Genomic DNA, 15,256 nt, shown 5'->3' on the forward strand with positions numbered 1-15,256 from the left:
GCACAGTGAGGAATACTGTGATATGGATATTTTCAATGGTGGAGTTAGGATTAAGTTTAGATGCTCAAAATACATTTCAAAATGAAAAAACATGTGCGGTCTGACTTAAATGAACTGCTAACTGGTGATGATCGGTCAAAGGAAAAGGCTTATTGGTAAAGGTTTCTGTAGCAGTTTCTCAGTTGTATGACACAGTTCCTGGTCATTCCCATTCCTGCTCACCACATCTCTGCTTTCATTTCTTGCTGTTTCAGAAGTCTGGTGGAGTTCTTTTGGTTCCAACATGCAAACCTAAGCTTTTCTTGGGTTATTTTTAGAGAACATGTTTTTCAAAGCACTTGAGTCTTTTTACTGAAATAACAGCTTGATCTTCAGCATATAACATAGTATTTACATCCCATAAACGTTCTAGTTTTCCTCATTTTTCCGAGGTTCTCTTTCACCTCTGTAGCCCCTCTCTGAATGCAGGAAGCTCACAAACCCTCTGCTTTAATAGAGGTTTTCACACCAGCTGCTGATCACTTTATCAGCTAGGCTAGGTTTTTATTAGCAGCACCTGCATGCAGTTTGCCAGCTTCACGGCCTGGTTAGTCCTCCAGCCGACAGGAGACCACCTGGGATTAGCAGCTTCTGCAGCCCCATGTACGCCTGTCCTAAGTCCAACAAAAAGGACGGAGTCAGGAAGGTGGAATCTATCCCACGTGTGAGGTGCACTTTGCTGTGGCGAGACGTCAAACAGTTTGAGAGCTTAAAACTCAGTTTATGTCAAGTCACATAACCCTGTTAAGATGCTTTTGTTTGTATATTTTAAATGACTGACTGAACCTGTTTGTGTGAAAAAATATATGGATATTTTTTTCTCCTCTTTTTCTACACACCTCGAGTCTGGATCATTGCTTCCCCACACCTGCTGTTTAGAAATGTTGCTGCATTAGTTCTTGAGGATTCTCCTATGACAGGAGTTCACACATGAATCTGTCTGCCTCTGGCTGCTGTTGTCCCCACAGGCTGGAGAAAGCTTCTCTGTATTTTCAGCTTCTTGACATGACTGGTGGGTTTGGAGACCTGGTCTTCCTGTTGGTCTCTGTTCTTTAGTGGATGTTGTTTCTACAGATTTTCTCAGCTGCATTTACAAATGTTTTTAGAAAGTACCCACATGTTTGGTTTTCCCCAAATCCTTTTTCAAAAGTACTGTCACTATATAAATAAAAAAGCAGCTTCTGTTTTAGTATTTTTTGCCCTGAAGTTATTATTTTGTATTTTTATCTTTAAAGACCCACTCCAATCGTTTTTTGATCTGTTTTAAGGAGGATTATACTAAATGAATTATGATTGTTATTTTTAGCCAAAAACCTGTGTTGTTTTCTAGGACATAGTTTCATCAGAGCGCCAGGAGTTCAAATTTACCTCATTTCTAATGGCTTAATTGATCTAGTCGTCAAGTTAATGCATGAGAATGGAGAGAGGAACTTATGGCCGCTTAGCAGATTTTCTATACAATAATTATGACCTTTTTCAAACAGCCTTATTTCATCTGCTCCTAAATCACAATGATTTGAATAAAAAAAATACTCAGAAAAGCCATTTTGAGCTAAATTTTCTTCATATGTGCCTTCCATCATCGGAAAATCGTCACAAGAAAACCCAAAACTTACATTTTCGTTGGAGTGGGTCTTGAAGGTAGAGCACAAAGCACAGGGATTCCTGTAGATCTCTAGTACTTTGTATTTTAGCCTTGTTTCTCTTCATGCTTTAGTTCTTTCACAGGCTGTCTGACACCTTTCAAAACATGTTTACATATCTGAGACTAATAAATTGTGTAATACCAACCTATTGTATGACTGAGTTCAATCTACTGAACGTAGTGAGCTGCTGACAGCTGAGACGAGCCGTTTGTGCTGAGATTTGTTCAAACACCGGGAGGGAAAGAAAGAAAGAAAGAAAGCTCTCCTGTTCTTTTGTTTATTTCAGAAACTCAACACCCTCTCAGCTCGGCCAAGCTTTGTTTTTCCCTCCCTCTCTGACTCGATCCAAAGCCAGCTTTTGTGCCCGTAAAAGTCTCCATGCACGTCCGGCTGGGATGACACGCCGTCTTTGTCTCCCTGCATGTTCCATTGGGACTCCTCCTCCCTGTTTTCTAACCTCAGTGTCTTTGTTTTTTCGTGTAGGGTTGCATCACTTCAGTGGAGAAGTGGCTGCGGGAAAACTGCGCAGTGATTCTGGGCATCTGTGTCGGTGTGGCAGTTGTGGAGGTATACTTTTTTTCATTTTTAGGACCACCTTAAAAGTCGTGTTGGCTTGCCTGATCTGTATTTCATGTATTTCTGCTAAAGTCTGCCCCCTACTGGTAGAAATTCTTTGGTGAAAAACAAGTTCAGTTTTAAGTTTGATGCAAACTTGATTGTATGTGTCCAGTTTAAACGCTCATGGCTAAACTGACATCTCCATTTGCTCCAGCTGCTGGGGATGATCCTCTCCATGTGCCTGTGCAAGAGTGTGGTCCAGGAGGATTATACTAAAGTACCAAAGTACTGAGCTGAAGATGAAACCCTCACACAGACCAGCAGACTCTCTGTCCCTCCTTGCCTCATTTTTTTTTTCATTTTACACACATGCATATAAACCAGCTGTCTGTGCTGTTGGGGCCCCTGAAATCTTCCCAGCTGTGTAAACGTCTCACGCCCAACACAGCATGTCCCACACGCCCAACTAAATCAAGTTTGACACATGCTGGAGATAGATTCTCTCTATTATTTTTCTTCCTGAGAATTTTTTGAGGGGTAGAGCTCCCCGTTTTTTACTGTGTGACATTATGCAGATGTGTGGATTCCTCCTGGTTTCTTCCTGTCTTTGTCCGCTCATTTGTTGTCCGTGAAGCCATATTCCTAAGAGTGAGCATTTTCCAGCCAAATGTGTGTGCGCGTGCAAGCGGGAGACCCTCTGAAAGATTACAGCCTCCTCTGATCCTGAAGCTGGTATTTTTGGTGCTGAGGGTGGAGGAACGGCCCAGGGCAGGGTTGCTGCGGTGGAGGCTTTTGGCTTCTTGTCATCGACCCCCCCCCTCACACACACACACACACTTACAGTCACCCTGATGTTAAGCTCAGCTGAATCTCACCGCCGCCACCACCTCCTAACCTTTATCATCTGTAAAGCGTCTCTAAATCAGTCCTCCTGTTGGGAGTGCACAGCTGGCAGCCAGAAGCTTCTAAAAAAAGCCAGATCTGCTTGAAGTTAGTGTGTTGATGTTCATTTTTTCACCTTATTTTTCCCTTTTTAAAAATAATTGTATTTTTTTTCTGTGTGTCTACGGGATTATAGCACATTGGTGCTTGGTTTTACATGAAAAGGGGTTTACTTACACACTCCTGATTCTTCTTGTTTATGTTTCCCTCTGTTGTCAAGGGTGTGTAGAAGAAGGCTGCATCTGCAGCTTGTCAGCACTTTTTGATGTGAAATAGATTTGAATGAGTTATTTGGCCTGTAAGGGATCAGTCTCATCACTCTCTGTGAGACAGCTGTTCCTAGAGCAAAAGAAAAACTTTACAGATTTAGAGGCAGCTGTTACCTGAAGTATGTTCCATCTTTTAAAAGAAAGTTTATTTTCTGCCTTCCTTCATGTGTTGTTACGCTTCGTTTCCAGTACTCTCTTCATAGATGAATTTAGATCATTTAGTAAGCAGCCTGCACTTTTATCTGACCGTGGTCCTTTTGTGTTTCATTGTACAAGTCTTTTACTCGAGGTCATTTTAAGCTGTTACTGTGAAAGGAGTAATAGTTAGTTACAAGTTCTTTGACCAGTTAAATTGATAATTATTTAAGTTAAGGAAAAATGAAGGCTTCTTGTTGTTAACATATTTTGTACACAATTGTTTAGTAAAACATACAAAACAAAACAACTAAAAGTTATGTTTAGAAACAGTTTTTATTACGTTTTGTTACTGAGAATGACAAATAAATTTAAGTCCACAAAAAGCTTTTGATCTTTTCTTTCATGTTTTATATATTTTTTATATTTTTAACAAAAAAATGTGGATACAGATGGGATTTGTTAAATGGGATTTTTTTTTTGTGTACCTAAATTAGCCAGAAGATGGCGGTCTAGGGTTAAAAAGGTTATCTGCTACTGAGAAAACAAATCTGTGGGAAACACAACATGGTTGTATTACAGTAAAACCATTTTGTTCTCATTGATTTAATGCTTAAAGTTGAGTTCTCCAAGCCTGCAGTTTAATGTTTCTTTTCTATGACAAATATATGATTTCACCAGCATTTTCTCAAGTTAGGTCTGACTGCCTCTGCAAAAGAGGTAACCATGAATGTCAGTGCATAAGGAAACCAGCTTTCCTTATGTGACGTGTGCATAAACGGGAGGAAAGCTGAAGGACTTTGATGTGGAGCTTCAAGCTTCCACGCCATCAATGGCTCTCCTGCCTTCAAGCAGAAGAAGCCGCTTCCAGAGTCCCCACTCTGATTCATAATTATCCAAGACACTTGAGACTGCCATAATGACTACAACACAGAACTTGGATAAGATTGCTTTCAGCTCCATTGACTTTTTTAGACTGCAGTTTTAAATGGTACCACAAGTTTCTGAAAGTGGTTCATGTGCAATATCAGCTTAAAGCTGAAAAAGAGATGAGCTGTCAAACAAAAACTGACTGCTACTTTTGTCTTGTATTAGGAATCTTGTCCCCGGGTTGTTTCAGCAAAATCGCAAGACACAAATATGCATTTTTAAATCTGTTTACTGAATTTATTAACATTTGAAACTTGGTGTCACATTAATTAACAGAAAAGCTGATTTTTTTTCTGTTAACTTTTCTGTCATTTCAATTACCTTTAATTTGATTCAACTGAGTTTTTATTCATTCTAGAAGTGAAGAAAAAATGCCTAATTAGCCCTTTTTCTTTCCCATAACTTGGTTCTTTTAACCTTTGTTGAGATTTTACGAGCTTCCAAACTCTTTTCTGAGCCCATAACCTGTTGAAACTGCTGTTTATTAAAAGTCTGGAATCCACAGAAGAAGCCCCCGTATGGAGAAATAATCAGTCTTCCTCATCTTTTGGTCCACATGACTCTGCTCAGTCAAGAGGTGCCATTCCATCAGATGGATGGACAACAAACTGGAAGTCATGGAAGAACACTGAAAGCAAACTCAACATTCATCATTGCTAAATACAGACTTGTTAGGTAAAATCCATCAAACTCACAAAAACATAAGATTACAATGAATTAAGTCTCATTTTTGTAAGTGGCAGAGGGTAACTTATCATTTCAATTACTTTTATGTCTAAAACAATGAAAAGGATGCACCGCTCCACACTATCGGTCAGTGAATGCACCATAGGTGGACAGATGGATGATGAGAACCAAAAAAAAAATGTTGAAAATGTGATTTATGAGATCATCGTGCTCATAACTGCAGCGTCCGGTGGAGTTTTAGTTTCTCCTGGCAGGAAGGGTTGAATCCCTCATTCTACCTGTGTATAGTCAGGTAATCATTAAAGAACATTTCAGTTTTAGGGGGTCAAGGATCCGTGCATTGCATTCAAGAATGTAGCCTAATGTGTGCTCTTATTAAATAAACTTTGCACTTTATGGAACACAGATGATGGAGCTGGTCTTTCTGCAGACCCCCCCACCCCCCCCACATCCTGTTCACACTGGGTCATGAACATGTTAACTCAGCACTGGCCAATCCCATCTGCACATTGACTCCTGCCCTCGCCGTCTTTCCGGTTTGTCATACATAGACACGGTATAGATGTTCACTTGGTGTTTGTCTGCTGGATTTATACCTATAATAACACGATGAGCTTGAATTTATCCTGTCTGGTGCAGATAGGGTTTAAAGCCCGAGGTGCTCTAATCAGAAATGAGAGGTATAAGTCCCAGTACCCCCGTGTGGGATGGAAAGAGGATCAGCCTGGTTCCATTAGCTGTTTAAATTGTTTCTGTGATAGGCAGAGGGAAGGCGAGTGGCTTTAGGTCAGTGGGTGTCCTCCGCCTCATTTCCTGCCCAGTGGCTTGTAGAATGGAGAAGAATGATAGACTGACTCTTACAGAGGCTGGATCCTTCCTCTCTCTTGCTCTCTCCTCGGCTCTTTACACCTCTCTGTCCCCCTTGTGGGCAAATCCAGAGCGATAAGGGTGAGCTCTCCTCTCTGCGTGGCTCTGTGGAGTAAAAAGCTGTTGAAATGGTCTGGGGCACTGCTCCACCGCCACGACAAACACTGGAGAGCAGCATCAGAGGCTGTGAAAACACACGGTTTCCACTGCAGAGTTCAGTCGGAAGAAGGCTGTAGTCAAAGAAACTGCAAAAAAAAAAAAATAGAGTGATGGGAGTAAAACACCACAGCTGGACAACTTGGTCTCCTCTTGCCGAGCCAGACGTTGCCTTGGATGGATAACTTTTTAGGTTAGGTTGTGCACAAAAACATCTGCATAACACTGATGAAATGCTGCAGAGAAATGCTCGTAATATTCTAAAATACACGTCTGCTTTACTTTACCAACCAGGAACTAGAAGCTAAAGTATGATGCATTTTCATGCTGTTCCAGAACTATTTGGTGTACTTGCTTTGACAATTTAGTTTCTTAATAAATGTTACATTATCCTAATTAAATACAGAAAAGTAGTACTAGTAATGTGGTTCGCATGATTTATAATTGCCAGCTTCACGAAGGTCAGATTTGCTCGGAATTGTTTTAGCTGTACTTGTTTTGTGCAATCAGGGATTATTTACATACATAGGTAAGTAATAAGTCCAAAAACGCCACAAGAACAAAAAGCTGCTTTCAGTCAAAAGAGTAAATCAGCCAATAATGATGCTGGAGCTGACAAAAGTGGCAAACAGCTCATTATTTTATTGTATCTTTGCTGCATGTAGCGACAGGTATGTTATGGTTGTTATGGGGACAAACTATAAAAAGCAAAAGTAAGTCACAGGAACTCAGATCTCAAGTTTGTAACTTTTTCTGCATTACAAACACATTGTTGATGACTCCTGATGTAATTTATTCTCATTATTTAAAGCAATAATTATTAGCAACAATTTTTATGAAAATAATTTTTTACCAATTCTGTTTTAGGGGTAATTATGAGGATTTAATCACTTTTTTAAAAGACAACAGAGTCTGTCAGCGACAGAAATAAAAGAAAATATTTCCTTTTGATCACTCCTCTTTGTTCAAATGCGTCTCTAGGCACCGAGAAGCAGTAAGCTCATGTTTGGAGCAATATAATATCCTAACAATAATGTGGGATGCTGTCGGTCCAAAAGAGATCTTTCAAAAAGCTCTTTTGTGGGCCTCTCAGGAAGGGATTTTCATACTTCTGGGGCTGTTTTCTCTGCAGAGGTTGTAGACTGTGGTACAGTTAGATGATCACACCTGAGAGCTGTGCCTGAAGTGCTAATTATCTCTCATTGTGTCCATAAATGGCTCCTAATCACAGTGTAATCTCCTGCACCAAAGTGCGGCCATAATGTTGGTCCATCAGTGTAACCCACGAGCTGTAATGATCTACTTCTTCCCTCAAAACTCGAGGGTGTTTCCATACCAGATTTATATATATAATGTCTGTTTTTCTCTGTGTGCGTGTTTGAGTGAGGGCTTCTGTCTGACTTGATTGATGGAGGTGGCACAAGAGGCAGCACTGCTTCCATGATTGCCGCTACAGGCAGTACGAGGCTTCTCATTAACCTATGATAATGCACCTGTCAGCCTGAAAAGCCTGGCAGAGTGGCTTTATGTGGATGACTTTTTTCCTTTTGCCCGACTTTCTTCGCACCGCCTCTTTCCTCATGTGGACTTCCCAGCAAACAAACCCAGCTCACTGTCCTTCCTGGAGAATCTTGCTGACTTTGTTGCATAAACGACTGCAGCAGACGGACGGAGCTGTGCAGGGTTGGAATCCCTCTGCTTTGCTGGCTGCCTCAGCAGCTACAGCATTTAATTGGATCTGTGCTGGCAAAACCCACTGGGACCAGTGGTGATACAGGATCCGCTACTCTCGCTGCCACAGATCCATGTGTGGACTACAAATGAAACAACAACAAGTGTTTTGCCACACAATGATGCTCCTGGGTCAACTCATTTGCTTTCTGGTGTGGGTCTAATTTCCTCCCTTGTTTAGAGAGTTAGATTAGAACTAGAGGACCATTTAAGCTTTCTCACATAATTGAACTAGACGATGGCTAAGTAACTAAACAAATATGGACAGCGCGCGTGAAGATGGACAGCTTTCAAAGCATTCCCCAAAAGTTCTGCCAAGAATGAGCTAAAGATGAATCTCTTGTCAAGCAATAGAAGAAAACCTAAATTCAACTTTGATATGTTTGAATTGCATCCTTTTGTTTAGAACAAATCAACTTTTTTTTAACCATAAGATAAATTCTTTTTTTTTTTAATGTTTCCTCAGTCCCACTCCGATCATCTTTTGATCTAAATTTATTCCCAGTGGTCTTTTTTAATTATGTTTATGCCGTTTTTGGCTAAAATCCAAAGACCTGTGTCGTGTCCTAGGACATAGCGGCAGGAGTTCATTAGAAATTCCCATCCGAGTTGTGGGTGAGGCTGTAAGACCGTCCCTGCTTCCATCTGTTTACTCCCACTGGCTTACAGCCCCTCACACCCCAACCTAACATTACTGGTGCAAGAAAAATGGGGAGCAATATTGGAGCTATTCAGCCCTACAATTTTGAACCAGATATCAGCTCAGATAAGAAAAACAAAGACCTACATGGATCTAGTAATCTACTAGTGGATGCAAAAGACTGGAGCAGAGCAGTATGGAGTTAATTCAGTCTCAATAATCAGAAATGCACACAACCGGTTTTACAAATGCACACGCTCCGATTCACAAATGTCATTTTATGCAAACGTGAAAAATAAATTCGGAAATACACACCCTGTGTTTCACAAACACACAGATTGTGTTTCACAAATGCACACTAAATGTTTTACAAATGCACAATAAGTGTTTCTCACAAATGTGCACACTGTGTTTCACAAAAAACATTTTAGAAATTCACAATAAATGTATCAGAAATGCACAGTAAGTGCTTCACAAACGTGATTTTTAGGTACACATGTGATGTGAACTCACAGATCATTCGAACTGCAGAATGTGCATTCAAAATCCCGTTCTCATTTGTGAATCTCCCCGTGTGTGTGAGAGATTTTTCTACGGTGAATATTGAGACTCATCTGACGGAGCGGGTCAACTAATGTCACCATTGGCTAGTGAATCTGTCAATCAAACTCATCGGGAAAGCAGGCGGGTTCGCTTTTGGCCAATCGAATGGCCCCTTACACTTTCTCTACGCTTTCTGCGGGTGGCAAAAGCCCCGCCCATATTTGATTCTGTACCAGTCGGTCGTTAGCGTGTTAGCCCTAGCATGGCTTGTCGGTTTATTGCCTTCGGTTGTCAAAAATTACTGGCTTGTGCAACTTTTCAGTGGACCTGGAAGCAAGGCAACAGTGGTTGAATGCAGTTGACATAGAATCCATCGAACTCTGTACTGGTCATGGGATTTACAATGAACGTTTCACTCGGGATTGTTTGTACGTTATTCTCTTAGCTTTCATGCTAGCGTCATTTCAACACTCAGACACGGTTTTGATCATATGAAGGTGGAGGAGAAAAATCTTCAACTTCCACAGGTTTTGTGGAGAAACTGGCATCACTTTGCTCCGTACCACGCAGTGGGACTACATTACCTCAAGTTCATCTCACTGTCAATCACAGATACCCAATACACCCCCCCTGCTCAGCCCGAAGTCACTTTGCTTGACCTTAATTTTATTTTTTTAATAACTCAAATGTAATTGATTTTATATTGTAACCATATACATATACACATCTTGGCCAGGTCACCCTTGCAAAAAAGATCCTCATCTCTCTGGGTTTTATAGCTGGTTAAATACTACACAACAAAAGATGGTCATAGAACAACAAAGTGCAAACATTCACCCTTTATTGCAGAGTAAAATTCAGTGAAAACATGGACAGATTAAAACATCAAAATTTAAGCAAATGTGGGATCTCTACTGATTTGAATTTTATTTAAACTGGAACTAATTTTCATAACTTCCTTACATACAATGAAGTCCCTTGAACAATACAGCAGTATTGATTTGAACTCTGTCTTACTCCCCTCAGTCTCTCTTCTTCTGTATGTAATTATGTCACCTAAATTAAGTTCTAAACACACTGGACAGTAAAGATGTAGGTCAACTCCCAAACGGTCTGAATTCCACAATGGATTGATGTCGTCTTGCAGTTCCAACATTTGTGGACCCAAAAGAGGACTGTCCCATACCAGGACATTGATCCCAGGATGAGGTTCAGCCATGGATCCACTCTCCTCCCATTCAATCTCTGGAACCAGCATACCCTGACAAAAAAAAAGATACTGTTTATGAACAGCACTGTTTTTTTTGTGTTTTAGATTATGTAGGAACAGTGACCGACTAATAATAACTTATATTGTTTCTAGCAGGCAGACCTCATATCTCCATAACTGTTTATAATTTGCAAATAAGTGAACCTTAACAAAGTAGTGACATTAGTACATCTGATGGCTCATAATGCCATGCATTGTGATGCATTTTGAACTTGCAGATGTGCTATTCTTCCTACAAACAAACAATTTAGGGAAATTGTTTGCACCACACAACAATAATCCTTTTCATTCATTTTCGATGAAAATTCACTGTAGTCATTATGATTTCATGATACTCTTCTTGATACTTTCCACTTTAGTCAAACTGCACACAAATCAGTTGTCCAGTACAGTGAGATTAAATAAAGCATTTACCCGGGGATCAGAAACAGGGTTCTGGGTCAAGCCCAACTGCCACAGCTGATTTGGCGTCATGCTTTGCTCCGTCCTGATTGGATGGCTGTCCCACGCGTCACTAAAGACATCCAAACTGGCCTGAATGCGTGGTAGAAAAATGTAATGGCAGCAGAATACGTGATGTGACTGATATTGAGCAAGTCTTGGTCCTCAGGAGAGTGCAGGATGTTGTAATATAAACCAGTAACACTCACGAAGACATCACACCAGAAGAGCTCAATCCTGTATTTGGAAAAAAGCAAAAAGAAATATTATATTGTCAGATTTATTTTTAATACATCATTCACTTTTATGTATCAGGGCACGAGACTAACTTTTTTCACTAGGAGCATAGTGGCCCCTAACTGAAAATTTTAGGGGCACAACCAGAAAATTTAGGGGCGCATACCGTAAATCAACATTCTAACCAAATCTACTAATTTCCACTGTATTACAAATAAATACTTTAATAATAGATGCAGAAATTACAATGTGCTGTTTCTAATTCAGTGTCACATTTTAATCTGCACTTTTGAAGATGCAACATGAAGGTAAACTGACATCACCATCGCTGTCACGACAGTACAACTAAGTAAAAATAGTAAAAAAAATACCATACATTTAGAATAAAAAAAAGTTTTAAATAACAAGTGATTACCGTAGTAACCTTTCGTAATTTCACAGTTTCAAACAATACTTAAATGTATGTAAATATTAGAGGATGGAAATTCATGTTGGTGACACCAAATAGGTTCAGTCAAGATGCACAATAAGCGTGTTTGAGATCACCCAGATGGACGCAACACTGCACAGATCACCTGGTGTGTGACGTATATTTTTGTTTTTGCTCCAACATCACTCATCAATCAAAACAAAAATATCACGAGAAAGGGGTGAGAGCAAGACACCAATCAGAGCGAACGCAGCTGGAAATTTAGTATTGAACTGACTAAAAGCTGCCCTACAGACTACAAAACAATGCATTATGGGACATGCGTCCTGATGGGTTTTTTGTAGTTCACTGATCAATTAAAATAATTTAAAATACCAACTGATTAAAAAAAGGCTACATCCATCCCAAGACAACTCCTAATTCCTGGTCTCTTTCAGTCTCGCTGCAGCTTCGATTTCATGCGAGTTTGAGACCCCTGCTGTACACTCTGTCACTGGTACACTAGCTGCAGGTCGGAAGAACGAATCAATAGTTCGCTTGCTCATAGCTCAGACGCACATATCAGGTTGTGATGATATTTGTCTCCGTTTCCTTCCCACGGATGTTAGGCCCCGCCCCTCCACATATTTTAGCCACTTGCAGTGACTTTCCCTATTCTTCTCAGACGCATTGGCCGCCTCAGGCATCACTCAATGAAACGCGAGTGTGTGCTCGCGTGTGCTCCAGTCTCATGAGTATTCGCGCGAGTGTGTGTGTCTGCCTGCGTGCGTGTGCGCTCGCGTCTCATTGATGATTTCATTTCTCATTTCATCGATCATTGACGTGCTCCTTTCATGTTTAATGTATAAAAAATACGGAGGGTGGAGGAGGCAAATTTACTGGTAGCACATGTGCGACTGGGTGTAAAATTCAGTCGCACACTCTCAAATTTTGGTCGCAAAATGCGACCAAATGGACGCAGTCTGGAGCCCTGTGTATATATTAAAGCTTCTAAAACTAGGTTCAACTCACCGTTGATTGTGTGTACACTTTTCCTGCAATGAAGCTGTTTGTGTCAGTTCTACGTACTGTGAGCATTTACTCGGCTATGCCCACATGTTCTCCTCCGTGATCTCCTCTCACCCTGACAATAACATGAAAATCATGTCTCAAACACATAATTACAAATGCATCGCCAATACGGTACACATCAGTTTAAAATGTAATGTTCTTATGTATGATGCCAATAAGTAGAATTTCTAGGTTAAAAAAATTGCAGGAGTGGGTTACATGTATCTCTGGGGAAAAAAATGAGGCGAGAGACTGAGGGGGGGGGTAAAATGTTATTCATGAGGGGAAAGAGTTTTAGAGTTGCCTTTGTTTTCAGAGGAGTCTAAAAAAAGTTATTTTATTTTTGTACAAATAACCAAGTACTTATACTGCCTGATATGTGAATAAAAGATTTCTTTATGAATGACATGAATACCTCAGAGGAAAGCCATAAACGTTCACAGCGTCACTGAAGAAGGCCAAGTGGGTGTCTGCACAGTTGTTGTCTGCTATCTTCAGGTACAGGATACATGGAATACAAGTACAAATACTTTCAACTGTCAGATATTTACAGGGGCAAAAATGCTAAATTCCCAATTGACAGGTAAAACAGTAATACAACAGGATGATAAAATATGAAATAGAATAGAATAGAAGGGTATTTAATAATCCCTGAGGAAATTTTTTTAAAATGGCCATCTTAAAAAAACACATAAACACACATGCATTACAAATAGAAATATCACAAAATAAAAAGATTGATAAAAAAAAGGTAAATAATTGGAAAATCAGTGGGTAAAATTAAAAGAAATTACTTGTAAGATGCCCTGCCAGAGAGTTGTATTGCCTGATGGCACGAGGAACAAAAGATTGTCACGCTGTCACGCTTCAGTAATTCTTAGAGAATAAATAAAAACACAACAAACATGGATTAGATCATTTAGCTGTCTGATCTTAAATTACATCATTTTCAAATATTTGAAAGGGGAATTTTTTAAAACACTCTTGCTATGATTACTTGAGCTTGTAGTAAAGAACACCTTTAAAAAAATCAGAGACAAGACACTGATCACAGGAAGCCTGTGAGTAATACTTACAGTAACTTCTACTCAAATCACTGTTGACAGCTGATTTCTCCCATCCACCCTTTCTGTGACTACTTATCGACTACAAAACAGCCTAAAAACATAATGTTTGGGATTCTTGTCATTACGTCATTGGAAGTAAAGATACGGGGAATTTAGTGGCTGTCACTCTGACACAATCTCACAGGGCTGGTCATCACAATGAATACGGGTTCTAACGTTAGAAACTTAATGAGGCTTCTTTCATTCAACAGTGGATTCATGTATGTTATATTTAAAAAATGCCGTTTTCATGAATGTCATGAATTAACTTTGTTGCACAGTCCACCCCGTCTTATTAAAGTCTGGGTTGTGAAAATGCTGTGTCTAACTTTAACCCGGATCGCGTTTACATAAAGGCAGCACACGGAACAACTAGCTAGTTAGCATAGCATAGCATCAGTGTTTAAACAAATCGCCGTCTCCAAATCAATACTTTTTATTAAACTTTCTTTGCTGCTGTAAATCTGGCATGCTTTTCCCCTTAGTTCCTTATGAATCATGTTAAGAACCTACAGATCATTGGCTATAGACGCTAGCTTGAACCGACACCGGCTTGAACTTCACTCACAGGCAGACACAACTTGCACAGGCTAAGCAAAACAAAGCTAAGCTAATTAGCGGTGGGGGTACTCTGCAAACGACTCGGCTGCAGTGTTCATAAAGCATTCACACATGTCACTTGGCAAAGGAGAACGCTTCAACTTAGTATTCAATAACATTACAGGACGTACAACGAGGGAATGATCAAATAAATGCATTACTTACGGGCTGAGACTGATCCCGTTCAGAAGACCTCTCCGCCATGTTTGCCGCCCGCGTCCTCCCAACTGCTGTGCTGAACAGCTCCCTCCCTCGTCACTTTGAAAGTGAAGAGTGTAAGGGGCCATTGGATTGGCTAAAAGCGAACCCGCCTGCTTTGCCGATGAGTTTGATTGACAGATTCACTAGCCAATGGTGACATTAGTTGACCCGCTCCGTCAGATGAGTCTCAATATTCACCGTAGAAAAATCTCTCACACACACGGGGAGATTCACAAATGAGAACGGGATTTTGAATGCACATTCTGCAGTTCGAATGATCTGTGAGTTCACATCACATGTGTACCTAAAAGTCACGTTTGTGAAGCACTTACTGTGCATTTCTGATACATTTATTGTGAATTCCTAAAATGTTTATGTGAAAAACAGTGTGCACATTTGTGAGAAACACTTATTGTGCATTTGTAAAACATTTAGTGTGCATGTGTGAAACACAATGTGTGTGTTTGTGAAACACAGGGTGTGTATTTCCGAATTTATTTTTCACGTTTGCATAAAATGACATTTGTGAATCGGAGCGTGTGTATTTGTGAAATATGTTGTGTGCATTTCTGATTATTGAGACTGAATTAACTCCATAGTGCAGGGAGCTTATGGCACACACAGCGTATTTTCTACATAACCAATAAAACCTTTTTCAGACTTCATTTTTTGTCTGCTCCTGATTTACAGTGACTTTACAGCTGATTTACAGCTGAATTTTCTTTATATACATCCTCCATCATCAAAAAAAAATCCCTTAAGAACATGTTAAAAAGAC

The 15,256-nt window shown here is 40.0% G+C and overlaps 1 protein-coding gene and 1 long non-coding RNA gene across 4 annotated transcripts in view; one reads left to right on the forward strand and one right to left on the reverse strand.

The window, feature by feature from the left end:
• Window positions 1-3,975, forward strand: part of cd82b (CD82 molecule b) — a 156,181-nt gene extending 152,206 nt beyond the window's left edge. For all 3 annotated transcript variants that reach the window (XM_078948569.1, XM_004069553.5, XM_004069552.5), the window contains 2 exons: window positions 2,169-2,252; window positions 2,458-3,975. In XM_078948569.1, the coding sequence (XP_078804695.1) occupies window positions 2,169-2,252; window positions 2,458-2,535 (162 nt within the window). In that variant the 3' untranslated portion in view covers window positions 2,536-3,975. The remainder of the gene's footprint in view (window positions 1-2,168; window positions 2,253-2,457) is intronic.
• A 5,992-nt stretch (window positions 3,976-9,967) lies between these two features.
• Window positions 9,968-14,569, reverse strand: LOC144992438 (uncharacterized). The gene is made up of 6 exons (XR_013656400.1): window positions 14,443-14,569; window positions 13,366-13,447; window positions 12,987-13,063; window positions 12,533-12,644; window positions 10,828-11,091; window positions 9,968-10,404 (listed from the first exon to the last, which is right to left on the reverse strand). It is a non-coding gene; the product is annotated as an uncharacterized LOC144992438 (long non-coding RNA).
• Window positions 14,570-15,256: the final 687 nt, after the last annotated feature.

The sequence above is a fragment of the Oryzias latipes genome, chromosome 6 (assembly GCF_053564925.1).
Source record: "Oryzias latipes strain Hd-rR chromosome 6, Olatipes_Hd-rR_3.1".
NCBI classification, from domain to species: Eukaryota; Metazoa; Chordata; class Actinopteri; order Beloniformes; family Adrianichthyidae; genus Oryzias; species Oryzias latipes.